The 13,180-nt window shown below is 66.8% G+C and overlaps 1 protein-coding gene across 1 annotated transcript; it reads left to right on the forward strand.

Moving 5' to 3' along the window:
* Positions 1-2,200: 2,200 nt before the first annotated feature.
* Positions 2,201-10,830, forward strand: ALX3 (ALX homeobox 3). The gene is made up of 4 exons (XM_084866246.1): positions 2,201-2,593; positions 7,244-7,560; positions 9,279-9,407; positions 9,780-10,830. The coding sequence occupies exons 1-4, from the start codon at positions 2,314-2,316 to the stop codon at positions 10,089-10,091; spliced, it is 1,038 nt and encodes a 345-aa protein (XP_084722372.1). The 5' UTR covers positions 2,201-2,313; the 3' UTR covers positions 10,092-10,830.
* The last annotated feature ends 2,350 nt before the right edge of the window (positions 10,831-13,180 follow it).

Consider the following 13,180-nt stretch of genomic DNA (forward strand, 5'->3'; position numbering starts at 1 on the left):
AGGGGAACCCCTGGGTCTGGGAAGATGGTAGCGGTCCCCACATCTGTCTGCTCGGCCCCAGCCTCTGGCCCATTCACTCTGGGGTCGGGAGCCTTCCCTCTCTTGGTGATATAACCCAGAAGTCCAGGCTGCTGCTTCTGAACAGTGTCACGATATTAACCGTCTCTTAGCACAGCTCATCACATCCACTGAAATGTATGTGCTTTTCAAATACCCCTCACCCATGGGCATGGCCCATTTTAAAAAATACATTTTACTGATTTTTTTACAGAGAAGAAGGGAGAGGGACAGAGAGTTAGAAACATCGATGAGAGAGAAACATTGATGAGCTGCCTCCTGCACACCCCCCACTGGGGATGTGCCCGCAACCAAGGTACATGCCCTTGACCGGAATCAAACCTGGGATCCTTCAGTCCGCAGGCGGACGCTCTCTCCACTGAGCCAAACCAAGCATGGCACGTTTTTATGGCAAACAAACGAAGGCCTACTTTCTTGCCGGAGGCAAAAACCTTGGCATGGAAGCCAGGCTGCCTCACTTATGCTGCTGATGGGGACACTTTTCCCGTGTCAGACTGTGTCTGCCACAGCCTAGATGCCTTTGCAAACACTTTATTTCCTTTACCAACACTAACTTCCTCCTGAAAGGAAGACGGATACCCACACACCAGCTACCCAACAACCATTGGAAAACATGACTCGTGGTCCAAAGTGACCTTACAAGCTGCTTGCCTGGTGCTGGGATCCACTGGGTCCCAGAGAACGGATCCCCGCTGCGCAGGCAGCGAGGCCAGAGAGGAACTTCCCCAGAGCCGAGCTGCCGGCTCTGCTGGAAGCCCCAGCCCCAGGTGCTCCCATCGCAGCCGCCGTCTGCAGGCTGTGATTAGGGGCCCTAATGGCCATAATGCCTCCAATGTGGTGTTTAAACCAATAAGGCTTCAGAGAAGTTACGGTATGTTTAATAATGGCTTAATGACTACTTTGGAGATGCAAGGCTTCTGGTTCCTGTTTGGCCTTGATTTATAGCCCAGCCCCGGCTGAGGACAGCCAGGAGCCCCCCCTGAGCCCCGGGCGGAAGAGGGAGGTGTTCGCACCAGGCTCCTTGGATTCCTTCAGAAACGGAGAATTCAAATGAAATACAAATGATGTTTGACTCCCACCTCTCTCACTGGAAACAAAGACTGAAAGCCGGCGTGACCCGCACGGAGGGACTCCTGCGAGCGGGGACCCTCTGCTGTTTCTTCCGGGACCTTAGCTGGGTGGGGGCCGCTTCCCTTTTCAGAAATTCTGGGCTACTGTGCTGGTCCTGTGCTTCCCCGAGGCAAGGCGGGAGAGCCCCAGCTCTCAGACGTGATCCTCCCCTCCCCTCCTGCAAAACCCAGGGCCAGGGCAGCAGAGCCCTGGGTCTGAGCTTCGGGGTGGGGTGGGGGGCTCTCTACAGTGGGTCCCGGGCACTTCCAGGTCATTTGTCCCCTGAAGGCAGTCACTCCCTGCTGTGCAAACTCAGAACGGGCCATGCTCCACCACCTGCTCCAAATGCGTCTCTAGTTGCCCCTGCAGGTCCCCCTGTCTGCACCAGCCCTGCCACCCCCTCACCCCCCACCCCGTTTCAGACCCATCGGGAATATACGAAGACGGAGGATTGACTCGGTTAACCAGTTAGATGAGGGCAGCAGCGGGCTGGTTCAAGGCCCCGCAGCTAACACAGTGCCCAGCCCCCAGCCCCAGATCAGAGCCGTTTCAAACCACACTCACAGGGACTCTGATTCCTGGGAGAAGTGAGATCTCTAAGGGAGGTGTTTCGCTGGAGGCGACTTTTCCCAGGTCTCAGCAAAGAGGTAGTCAAGTCCCAGCCCTTACCTGACTTGCCTTGGTCCTTATCCCGGGCTGTCCGGCCACCGGTTCGCTTTGGGGAAGACGGAGGGAGGACTCTACCCCAAACTGCTCCACCCTCCAGAAGGCACATCAGGTCCCAGGTTTCTGCTCTGAACCAGGGCCTCGCCCAGACCGGCGAGCAGACAAAAGGGCCTTCCCTGCTCCTCCAACTGCCTCGGATCCACGGGTTGGGGCGAATCTGGGGGCTCCCGGCCTCCGAGGGGTTAACCCGCGCGGGGCTGCACGTGACGTGGATGGTTCCAGCCGAGGCGCTGCCCCCTCCGGTCCTCCGCCCGCTCCCCCCCCCCCCCGCCCCCAGCGGTGCAGCCGCTCCCGGGGCTCCGCGCCCCGCGCCCAGGTCCCTCCCCCTCGGCGGCGCTCACAAGCCGCGCGGGCTGCGAACCCGGGAGCCCGGCGGCCTGCGCGCCCCGAGCCGGCGGCATGGACCCCGCGCAGCGCTGCGCGCCCTTCGGCTTGGCGCCCGGGCCCGACCCCTACGCGGCCGCCGGGGACGAGCCTCCGGGCGGCCAGGGCGCCTCGGCCTCCGCGTCTCACCTGCACCCCGCGCCGCCCCGGGGCCCCCGCCTGAGCCGCTTTCCGGCCTGCGGGCCCCTGGAGCCCTTCCTCCCGGAGCCGGCCGAGCCGCCCGCCAAGTACCTGCAGGACCTGGGGCCCGGCCCCGCGCCCAACGGCGGCCGCTTCTACGAGGGCCCGGCGGAAGGTAACCGGGGGAGCGCAGCCGACCCGCTGCCCTTCCCTCCCGGCGCCCGGCCTCCCCGCTTCCTCCTCTCGCTCGCTCAGTTCTCACTCCGTGACCCTCCCGCCCGCACCCGGCGCCCTCGGCAGCGGAGCGGGCCGGGCCGGTTTGCAGAAGCCGGCGGTGCGGGCGGCAGCCACGTGTGCCTTCCTTCGGCGGCGGGAACGGGAGGCGGAGGGCGAGCGGCGAAAGCTCGGGGCCCAGCCGGACCCCAAGGCGGCCGGAGCCGGGAAGGAGAGCATGCTCGGCGGATGGGGCTGGAGCTGTCACCCGCCCAGCAGCCCGGACCGGCCAGGGCCCTGATGAGAGAGAAACGCGGGTTTGGTTTGCTTTTTTTGCATGTAGCTCCTGCTGCAGCCCCGAGGCTGGGCCCCGACCCGGCCTGGCCACGCCGGGCCTGCCGGGGGCTGCGGCCTGGCCTCCGCCGGCCTCCCCTCCCAGGCCCGGCTTCCGCGGGGAGGGCGCGCACGGGGCACGGGGCCGAGCTCCCTGCGGAATAACGGTGCTTATTTCTCAGACTGACCTGCCGCCCGCGGGTGCGCCGGGCGATGGCCACCCTCTCGCAGGCTGGGCTTCCCCGCACCGGATCGCCGCCGCCGCCGGGGCCTCTGGAGCAGCCGGCCGGCCTCCTCCCGGCGCCCGGAGTTCTGGGCGCGGAGGCCGGGTGGACCGCGCCACCTCCCGAGACGGAGCTTGCATGCCCCGGCCGGGCAGGCGGGTCCGAGTGCCGACAGCGCCCACTGCACGGGCGGACCTGCAGGAATCTGGGCGCTGCCGCATCTCGGAGCTTAGGCCCAGCGCTGGGTCCCCCGAGATCGGCCCACCCCGCCGCCGCGCCGCCGGGGCCCGCGGGCCTCCGTGGAGCGGTCGGGCAGCTCCGGCCTGGGCCCGGCCGGCGGTGGGAGTGCGGGGAGGCGGCGGGAGGGAGGCGGGAGGGGGTCAGCGGAGGAAATGAGCGCGGCCGCGGCGCTCCGTGTCTGCGCCCTTTGAAAGGGGCTCTCCTGATAAAAACCACAGTTGGGACTTAATGAGAAGCAGTTGGCCCGGCTCCTCTGATCCCAGCCAGAGGCGGCCCCGCCGGGGACAGGTACCCGGCTGAGCCGCTGAGCGGGGCGCGCGGCGTCGGGCAGGATCCACCCGCGGGCCCGGGTCCCCGCTGGGCGCCCCGGATCCCCGCCCGGCGCCGAGCACCCCGCGGAGGGAGCGGAGGGAGGAGGAGGCGGCGGCGGCGAGGGGGGTCGGCAACGAAATGCGCGGAAAGAAAACCAAAGCGAGTAAACAGCGGAGAAGGGGGCAAAGGAAACGGAACAAAGTATCGGAGGAGGGGGCGATCCTGGGGAGCAGAGGCGGCCCGCGGCCGGGCAGGACGGGAAGGAACAGAGGAAGCGCGAACCAGGAGAGCGAGCCAGCGGCGATCGAACGAAGCGGGTAACGGAGGAGGGACAAACGGAGAGCGCGGGGGCAGACAAAACGAAAGGAGAGGGGACGTCCCGAGAGAGCAAGAACCAGCCGACGGGGCGAGAGGGAGAGGAACAGGAGCGGCTCCAGCGGAGCGGAGCGGGCAGAGCCCCCGCGCCTGGCGCTGCAGCGGGAACGGGGCGGCGGAGCCTGGCTGCGGGGAAGGAGGCCCGGGTGCGGGGCGCGCCGTCGGCCTCAGGTGGGACGCGGCGGGCAAACGGGGAAGCCGCCTGATTTTCCCGGTTTTAAAGGAGCGGCCACGGCTGTTTCCAGTTCAGACCAGTGAGCGCGCAGCTGCTCCCCATCTGCAGCGCGAGATTGGCCGCGGCCGGGCAGCTGCGCGCCCCAGAGCCGGCTCCTCCGTGGACGGCTCCCGGGGGAGAGCGCCCGGCCCGGCCCGGGGTCCCCCGTGTCCCGGCGGCGCGGTCCGCCTCGCGCCCTCGGTGCCCGGCTGCTCAGAGCCCGGGAGCGGCCTGGCGGTCCTTCCTGCTCTGCCCGGGCCACGCCGTCTGTCTCTGCGCCCGGCTCCCTGACCTCGGACTTGGTTTGCTGGGGCGGAGGCCCTGAGCCCGGTACCCGGAGGGGCCGCACTCCCTGGAGGACCATGCCTCGAGGGGAGTTCCAGGTTATTGGCCCCTGGCAGAGGCCAGGCTGGGAAACTCTAGGGAGAGCACCCCAGCGGGGTCCCCCATGCGACTATGATGTCTGTAGCCAGCGTTGGGGGAGCCCTGGCCTCCGCCAGCACCGAGGGCCGCTGGGGAGATGGTGCGAGCGTGCAGCAAGCTGCCGAGGAAGTTCAAGCTGCCTCTGCCTCTCTTGCTGGAGCTTACTACTTGCCCAAACGTCAGGATGTGGGCAGGGAAGAGATGATGCCTCCGTGGACGCCATGGTGGGGGCAGTGGGGCTCCGGGCGGGCGCCCCCGTGGTGTGCTCCTGCGCTGCCTGGCCTGGAGGCTGCAGCGAGTAGGGCGCTGGCAGCCCCCGTGGGGGGCTTCGTGCTGGGAGCCTGAGAGCAGCCAGGGACGGAGCTCCGTGGCCCCTCAGAGGTCCTTGTCCTGGCACCTGCCTTTCCCTTCGACCCCCAACCCCTGGCTGCTGTGGCCCTAGACACGCACGCATTGAGCCCCAGGCTCCCAGGGTCCCCCTTTTCCCCCCTTTCCCGCCCAGGGTCCCCGCCAGGTGCCAGTGACTCCCACACAGCCCGTAGGCGCTGGGCCTCAGGCGCTAAAATGCAAACTGCTGGCTCTGCCCCCCACCTCCACCTCCACCTCCACCTCCACCTCCACCTCCGCCTGCTCTGGGCTTCCGTCCCCGGGAGGCTGCTTGATGTTCTTGGACGCTGCCCGGTCCTCCAAAGAGGGGGCCTCGCCCTCCCCGAGTCCTCAGGCAGATGGGGAGGTTTGGGGGCAGTGGCAGGAGGGAGAAGCTCTGGTCCCTGGCGGTGAGGGCCGGGACCGGGCAGGGTGGGAGGCCGCCCCAGGCCAGCAGGCTGTGCTCTGCGGGCAGCCATCCTGAGAAGTCCCGCTGCGCACTCTTCCCTGATCCTGGGTGGCAGGCTCAGGGAGGCCAGCCCTGCAGCCCCAGGTCTGGTTGCTTCCTCCGGGAAGCGCCCGTGGGAACAGATGTTGAGGGCCCCGGAGGCAGAAGAGCAAGCCCCAGAGCGGTGGGGTGAGGGCACTGCCTTCTGCGGTGCTGTCCGCGCTCCCCGAGCCCCCATCCCTGAGCCACGCTCACCCTGTGCCCTCCGCCGAACCTGGGACTCAGGCCTGCTACGTGTCAGGCCTTGTCAGCTCCCGGCCTCCCTGACCACTCCCAGTTATTGGCTTCACCTTCCCAAAGCCCCTCCTGAGCTCCTAGAACAACGACAACACAACGTGGCCCAGATGGGAATCTGGAGCACTCCCTCCTCTGGGGTCTGGGAGGCTCCACCTGAGCGGAGGGACCCTGGCGCCCGGCCGTGAGGGACATCTGACTCCCCCAGGCCTCCAGGACACACCACTTATTTCAGCTCCCAGGGGGTTCTGGGAGGTCCCTGACCGCCTTCCAGCCGAGGGGCACCTTGCACAACTTGTCCTCTACACGCACAGAGGGATCCATCAGACCCAGAGCCCCAGAACCATCTCCCAGCCCCATTCCCCCCCCCCACCCCCGCATGGCAGCTGTGATCCTGACACAAATGCTGGGGAAGAAACTGCCCTTCGGTGCCAGCTGGCTGGGCCTCCTGGGCCAGGCCCTGCTGAGGACAGGCCGGGCCAGGGAAGGGGCCGTGTGAGTCTGGGCGTCTCGGTGGCGTCGCCCCTGCCCTCCCAGCAGACTGGCGGGTGGAGCTCTCACGGTGACTGCTGGGGGCCTCGCCAGAGGCAGAGCGGGCAGTGGGGTGGCCTGTTTCTCACTGTGCCTCGGTCCTGGCAGGACTCACCCGGCGTCCAGAGGGAGGGGAGCGCCCGGGGGAGGGCTGCTGGGGACCGTCCCAGGCACCACTCAGGCCCCCCTGCGTGTCAGGCTCTTGGGGAGGGAGGGGCCGGCAAGGATGGGAACCATGGGGTTGGGGCTGTGCCCGGTTTCAACACGGGTCCCCCAGCTCCCTTTCTCTGCGCACAGCCTACCCCCTGCCTCTCTCGCTGGAGCTGCCTGCCTGCCCAAGCACCAGGATGTGGGCAGGGAAGAGATGCCTCTGGAAGTTGGTCCTTCAAACCTCAGGGCTAGGGGGTCTGACTTAGCCCTGAGACTTGGGGTCCAGACCAGCATCCGTGTTCTGGGCACGGGGACATGGGAGCCAAGGCCCGCAGAGTCAGGGGCCACGAGGCACTTTCTGGCAGGGGCAGGGAGCTAGATGTCCACCCTCCCATCCTCACCCCCTCCTCCCACCCCTGCGCCAGGCCCTGCCATGGCGCCGATCCTGGCACCTCCACGCCCTGTGGGCTGTGCCACCCCGGAGCGCTTCCCCGAAACGGACCCCCTCTGGCCCCAGCAGATCCGCCCAGACCACAGGCAGCCGGGCTCCCCTGGGCACCGCCTCATGCCAGGCTCCCACGGAGGATGGCTGCCCGGGGAAGGGGGAGGCGGGGACTGAGGCGTCAACAGTCTTCCCCTCCCTCCATCCCACCCACAAAACCCTCGGGTTCGGTTTCCATCCCTTCTGTGTCTCCATTGCAGCGGAGGAGAAGGCCCCCAAGGCCGCCAGCTTCCCCCAGCTGCCCGCGGACTGCCGAGGGGGCCCCCAAGAAGGGCCCCCCACCCTGCAAGGCTCCCCGGGCCCTTGCCTGGCCAGCCTGCGCGTCCCCCTGTCCCCGAGACTCCCCGACCCCATGGAGCTGGCCAAGACCAAGAGCAAGAAGCGCCGCAACCGCACGACCTTCAGCACGTCCCAGCTGGAGGAGCTGGAGAAGGTCTTCCAGAAAACGCACTACCCGGACGTGTACGCCCGGGAGCAGCTGGCCCTGCGCACCGACCTCACCGAGGCCCGGGTTCAGGTGAGGGCGCCCGGACGGCGGGCCAGGCCGTGGGAGGGCTGCCCGTCCCAGTGCCTGCCCTCCTGTGCTCGCCCTCCATGCCCAGCTCTGCTGGGGCCCCAGGCTGGCGGCCCACGTGGAGGCTGATGCCCGGGTATGGGGGTGGCAGTCCCCTCTGCCGGCGCCAGCTGACCGGGTGGTTGGGGGCATGCCATTGGATGTCTGGGTCTCGGTTTCCCAGCTCAGGGAGCCCCCGAGGGCAGCCGGTGGAAGCAGGGAGATGCTGAGCACGGATCAGCGCTGCCCCGGAGGTGGCTGTGGGATGGGAGGGTCTCCTGGAGGGGTGTCGGGGGTGTCTCGGGCTCAGTGACACCCAAAGCCATCCTGAGCCAGTGACTCTCAGTCCTGCCAGCACTCAGACCCTGGCCCGGAGCCCCGCCCCACCCCGCAAACCTCCCAGCAGGAAGCAGGCCCCAGCCTCCTGGAGGGGCCGTGGGTGGGGGTGCGGGTGGGACTGGGGGCCTAGGAACAGGGAGGGGGAGACGGGAAGTCATGGTCTAAGGGTGTTGGAAGTGGGAATGAACTGGAAGGTGGCAAGCCGGAGTGGCGAGGGGATGGGAGGCTCCGTGAGAGCCGGGCCAGGAGGAGGTGGCCGCTGTGGCCTCGCCGGGAGTTGCCTGACACGGCAGGTCCCTGCCCTGCGAGCAGGAGGCCCTGGGGAGGGCGCGGGTGGGCTTCTGGGGAGAGGCACAGCGGTGGTTTCCAGACGGGAGATTTCGTGGGGGCAGAGCTCACGCTGTCCCCCCTGCGGGGCCTCTTTGGAGCCTGTGAAACCCTGGCGCAGGGCAGCTCTGGCAGGATAGGGGGGCTGCCAGCCAGCGCAGGGCCGCCCAATCGAGAAGGCTGGTTCCCACGCAGGGCCAGAGGGGCTCGGGCTGTCCCCGGGTCTGCGCTGGGTCCTCCTGCCTCCATGTTCCTCCCTCCTCCCCCCAGGCCTGACTCTCACAGAGCCTCCCATCCCTTCACCACCCCTGCTTTCTGGAACTGTCCACCCGTGCTCCCCAGGGTCTGGGGCCATCGGAGGGAGGTGGCCAGCAGGCAGGACAGCCCAGTTACATAAGCACAAAGCCCAAGCAGCAGCTCTCCCTCCCAGGCCCTGACCAGCGCCCCCTACAGAGCTGCTCTGGGGCGGGCCCTTCCCCTCCTTGGCCTTCTCAGTCCGGGAGGGGTGCGGGCGCAGCCACAGGCCCAGACCTAGTCCAGAAGCTTCCCAGTGACTGAGGCCCTGGAGTAGGGACACTTCCTCTGATGGGGGAGAGGGAGGCTGGGAGCTGCAGGGAGCTGGCAGGTGGGCGGTCCTCCCTGCGAGTGCCCGGGCCTGCGGTGGGGTCTCTCAGCCCCCAGGTTCTTAACTCAGGGCCTGACCTGCCTGCATGGGGAGGTGACTGTGGGCTCGGTGAGGGCTCGGGTGAGGTTACTTTTACACACACACACCTGCTTCTGTTTGCAGCCCCAGCCAGCTCCCTAGAAAGCAGGGCAATGGTTTGGGTTTGGCTCAGCTTTGATATCGCCAACGACTCGTCCGGAGGCAATGGGAGGGGATGGGAGGCTCCGTTTACATGGGACACATGTAAACGATGGCCAGCTGCCACCCTGGGGGACACCGCCATCAGCCCTTCCCCCAGCCCTTCCCCTCCTCAGGGCCCTTCACCACCCCCTCGGCCCCCCTGTGCCCCCAGGTCTGGTTCCAGAACCGCAGAGCCAAGTGGCGGAAGCGGGAGCGTTACGGGAAGGTCCAGGAGGGGCGGAACCCCTTCTCCTCGGCCTACGACATCTCTGTGCTGCCCCGATCGGACAGTCACCCCCAGGTGAGACGCCCCCCGCCCCCTGCCGAACCCCCGCTGAGTCGGGTGTGCGGGTCCCACCCACGGGGTAGCCAGTGAGTGTGAGCTCGGCCCCAGGGAGACCTGGAGTGGCCTCGGGTACTGTGTGACTTGGGCAAAGCATGCCTTCCTCTGCCCAGCGGGCCCCTCGTCACCCTGCCGGCCCAGAGCAGCCGGCACAGAGGGCTCTGCGGAAACTCCTCTGCAGGGGCTGGGGGAGTGGCGGAAGGAGGAGGGTGGCAGATTCTAGACCTGTGCCAAGTGGAGGCTTCTTGGCAGCGTCCGGAGCCCTGGGGGCAGAGAGGGCCTGGTTGGGGGCGGTCGGGGGCGGACTCACGGGCCTGCCTTCTCTCTCAGCTGCAGAACTCCCTGTGGCCCAGCCCCGCGGCCGGGAGCCCCGCCGGGCCCTGCCTGGTGTCTCCGGAGGGCATCCCCTCCCCGTGCATGTCTCCATACGCCCACTCGCCGCACGGCAGCGTGGCTGGCTTCATGGGGGTGCCCGCCTCCCCCGGAGCGCACCCCGGCCTCTACTCCCTCCACGGCTTCTCCCCCGCCCTGGGGGACCACAGCTTCGAGGCCAGCCCCGACGTCGACTACAAGTCTCCGAGCCTCGTCTCGCTCAGGGTGAAGCCCAAGGAGCCGCCCGGCCTGCTGAACTGGACCACGTGATGGGACGTGTGGACACGCAGGCTGAGCTGCCACCCCCTGCCCGGTGCCCGGCGGCTCCCGCCCCACCCTGGCCTGGATGCCAGAGGGGCACACCTTTGCCTCCGAGCTCCAGATGGTTCCCGGGGCGGACAGAATCTTTTCTCTTAGAATGAGGCAGGCTGCCCAGGAGAGAGGGCTTGGAAGCCGGTGGGGAGATTCCTGCCACACGCTGGGTCCCCACACCCACACGCTGGGCTGGAGACTCCGTCCTGCCTCCTCCTTCAGCCCCTCCGACTGAACTGGCTTCGACGAGCAAGACAGGGTGGAAGCAGGGCATCTGGTGACTTAGGGGAAAAGCAGAATCTCCCAAGACCACCCGGGGCCTCACTCCCCTTCCCGCCACCAGGGGGCGTGCACCCAGCGGAGGGCCTGGCAGCTGCGGGGAGCTGGGGCTCAGATCTCCCCTGCTCCAGCCACCCCTTCCTTCTCCCCTGTGCCCCTCCCCAACATGCTGTGGAGTCCTCTTCCCTCCAAGGGGCAGACATTCTGCCAGAAACCACCAAATACCTGGATTCTCCTCCTCGGGGCCAGGCCAGAGCTATGCCACGGAGACCCTGGGCTCCCTTGGCTTACTGGCTGGGCGTTGGCAAGAAAGAGCCCCCCCACTCTGAGGCCCTGAGATCCAGCCCACACTTCTGTAAAGATGCTTTTGTACAAACAAGTGTGCTGCCGGCATAGTAATAAAGGTGCAGTGTTTTGGACCCGGTGATTGTGTATCTCAGGGGCTGGCACTGGGTAGCTCCAGGACTGGTGTGCTCAGGGCCCCGGCTGGACCAGGCCCTCCAGGCTGGTGCCTGCCACGTCGCCCTGTCGCCTGCCCAGGCTCTGGCTGTGTGTACCAGGGGCCCGGGTCTCCTTAAGGAGGGCAGACTGGTGGTGGGAAGGAAGGGGAGGGAATGGAAGACCAGCAGGCCCTCTGAGGGCTGTGAGCTCCCCTGGGCGGGACCCCAGAGCCGTGGGGGTGGGGCGGCTCCTTCCCCAGACGCCCTGGGAGCATGTCTGGGCTGTGGGGCCCAGACGAAAGCCAGGACCCTTTCTTGTGGTTTCGGAGTATTAGCCATTCTATCCTTCTTCCCCACTCTGCCTTATCTCCCCAGCCCGGAAGGCAGGAAAGCCAGGGCTGGCCTCCCACCCTCGGTTAATCCCACCACATTGCTCCAGCCAGGCTCAGCTGGCAGCCCCGCCCCCCTCCATTCCCAGCGCCTCCTCTTCCAGGCGCAGACTCCCCGTGCTGGGCTTATCCCAAAGGGGAGCAAGTCCCCCATCAGGTGGGCCTTCCTGCGGAGTCAGTCCCTGGACTAGATGTGTCCCCCTCCTCTTCCCTTCGCTCAGGGCCTGGCCTCCGGCGGCTCCTCTCCTCTCAGTGCCGGCGCTGGCTCTGGCTCCAGGTGAGCCTGGCTCCTCAGGAAGGGAAGAGTCGGAGGGGAAGGGAGTGGCACCAGCCGCCTCCACCAGCTGGTCAATGATGGCGGGGCGCAAACCCACGTGTCTCAGTCCAGGGCTAAGACCACAAGTTTCTTGCCAGGAGGAGAGGCCAGCACAATGTTGGACTTTCCGACCCGCCAGGTCAGAGAGAGCAGTTTGTTTTACAAACCACTCTGTGCCCGGCGCTGTGCTGGGCTCGAGACGGAGCAGTGGCCAAGCACAGCTTAGGAAAAGATGGAGAGAGGGGAGAGGAAGAGACCTGGGGAAGCCGAGGAAGCGGGAGTGGGAAGGAGACAGATGAGAAAGTACGTTCGAGCCCGGATGCCTGCAGTGGGAGCTGGAGGCGGGCAGAGGCCAGGAGGGGCCGGCGGGGGAGGGCACAGGGAGGCCGAGACCAGCTACTGGCTCCCATCCAGGGGCATCTGCCCACAGCTCATATTTTTCTGTCCAGTGACAGCTAAATGAAGGGAAAGCGAACTTTACAACCGCCCGCTTCACACATAATGAATATGAATGGGCATCTCGGAGCCTGTTCCCGGGATTATCTGCGCGCTGACGGTTCTCCTGCTGGCGGGGCCATCCCCGCGGCCTGTCCCCGGGCTGGGACACAGGCACCTTCCACCTGCTTCCCATTAGCATCCCCCGCCCCTCCTCCACACCCGGCGTCTCACCGCGAAGGCGCAGCCCCCGGGGCTCCAGATGCCATGGCCCAGTCTTGCTGGAGGTGAGCGTGGCCCTCAGCCCAGCCCCCACGCTCTCCAAGGCCAGGCTGAGCCTCTGGTGGCCTCTTGGTAAAGGAAGGGGAGTGCCTCTCCTGGAATCCCAGCTCTGAGAGAGCTGCTAGCCTTTGCTAAGCTCCTCTCTGCCCAGTGAGGCCTCCCGGAGGAGCCCTGTCTTGGTCCTGGCAGGGCCCGGGGACCCAGCTGAAGAAAGGGGGCGGAGGGAGGGGGGACCACGCAGGCCCGGGCCAGGCTTCCAGTCTCAGTCCGGCATCAGCACCAGACACGGTTCTGAGAGGCCCTCCATCATCCTCCCACTTCCGTCCTTACACATCAACCCGAGTCACACCCCGAAGCACAGGCCCCCTGCCGCCCGACAGGAACAGAGGCTGGCACTGCCAGGAACTGGGCATCCCCTGGATTGGGCAGAGGGAGAACACACCTCACCACCGCCCCAGCCTCCGCCACAGGCTCCTCCTGGCTGTTGGCTCCAGGGCGGGGGAAGGTGTGCTCTCAGGCCCACCCTCCCTATCACCCTCTGCAGGCTCCGCCCAGCTCTTCTCCGGGAGGCCGCACGGCTGGGGCCAGGGCTACAGCTATCCTTAATATTGCCAACGACCTTCCAGTCTAACCTCCTGTGAATTGGCATTAGCTGCTAGCCCTGGCCACACCATGGCTCTCACCTGCTTTAATGGCTGCCTTTCAGCTGTGCTTCGGTGAGGAAAGTGTTCTGGCCCCTGGGCCCCAGAACAGGCCTCAGGGCACGCTGGCAGGGCTGCTGGATCAGCGGCTGACTCTTGAGTCTCTGTATTCAGAGCAGCGAGCTAAGGGTCAGGGATATAAGGCCTATGACACGGTCTGTTTTCCAGGGGGCACAGGAAGTGAATGCAAATTCACAGAAGGTCA

This window comes from Pipistrellus hanaki, assembly GCF_964339955.1.
Source record: "Pipistrellus hanaki genome assembly, chromosome: 18".
NCBI classification, from domain to species: Eukaryota; Metazoa; Chordata; class Mammalia; order Chiroptera; family Vespertilionidae; genus Pipistrellus; species Pipistrellus hanaki.

What these genes read in the sequence shown, in the direction of transcription:
- ALX3 (XM_084866246.1), top strand. Translation starts at nt 2,314, where the DNA reads ATGGACCCCGCGCAGCGCTGCGCGCCCTTCGGCTTGGCGCCCGGGCCC. An exon ending in CTACGAGGGCCCGGCGGAAG is followed by an intron (nt 2,594 to 7,243) that starts GTAACCGGGGGA and finishes TCTCCATTGCAG; the next exon opens with CGGAGGAGAAGGCCCCCAAG. An exon ending in GATCGGACAGTCACCCCCAG is followed by an intron (nt 9,408 to 9,779) that starts GTGAGACGCCCC and finishes CTTCTCTCTCAG; the next exon opens with CTGCAGAACTCCCTGTGGCC.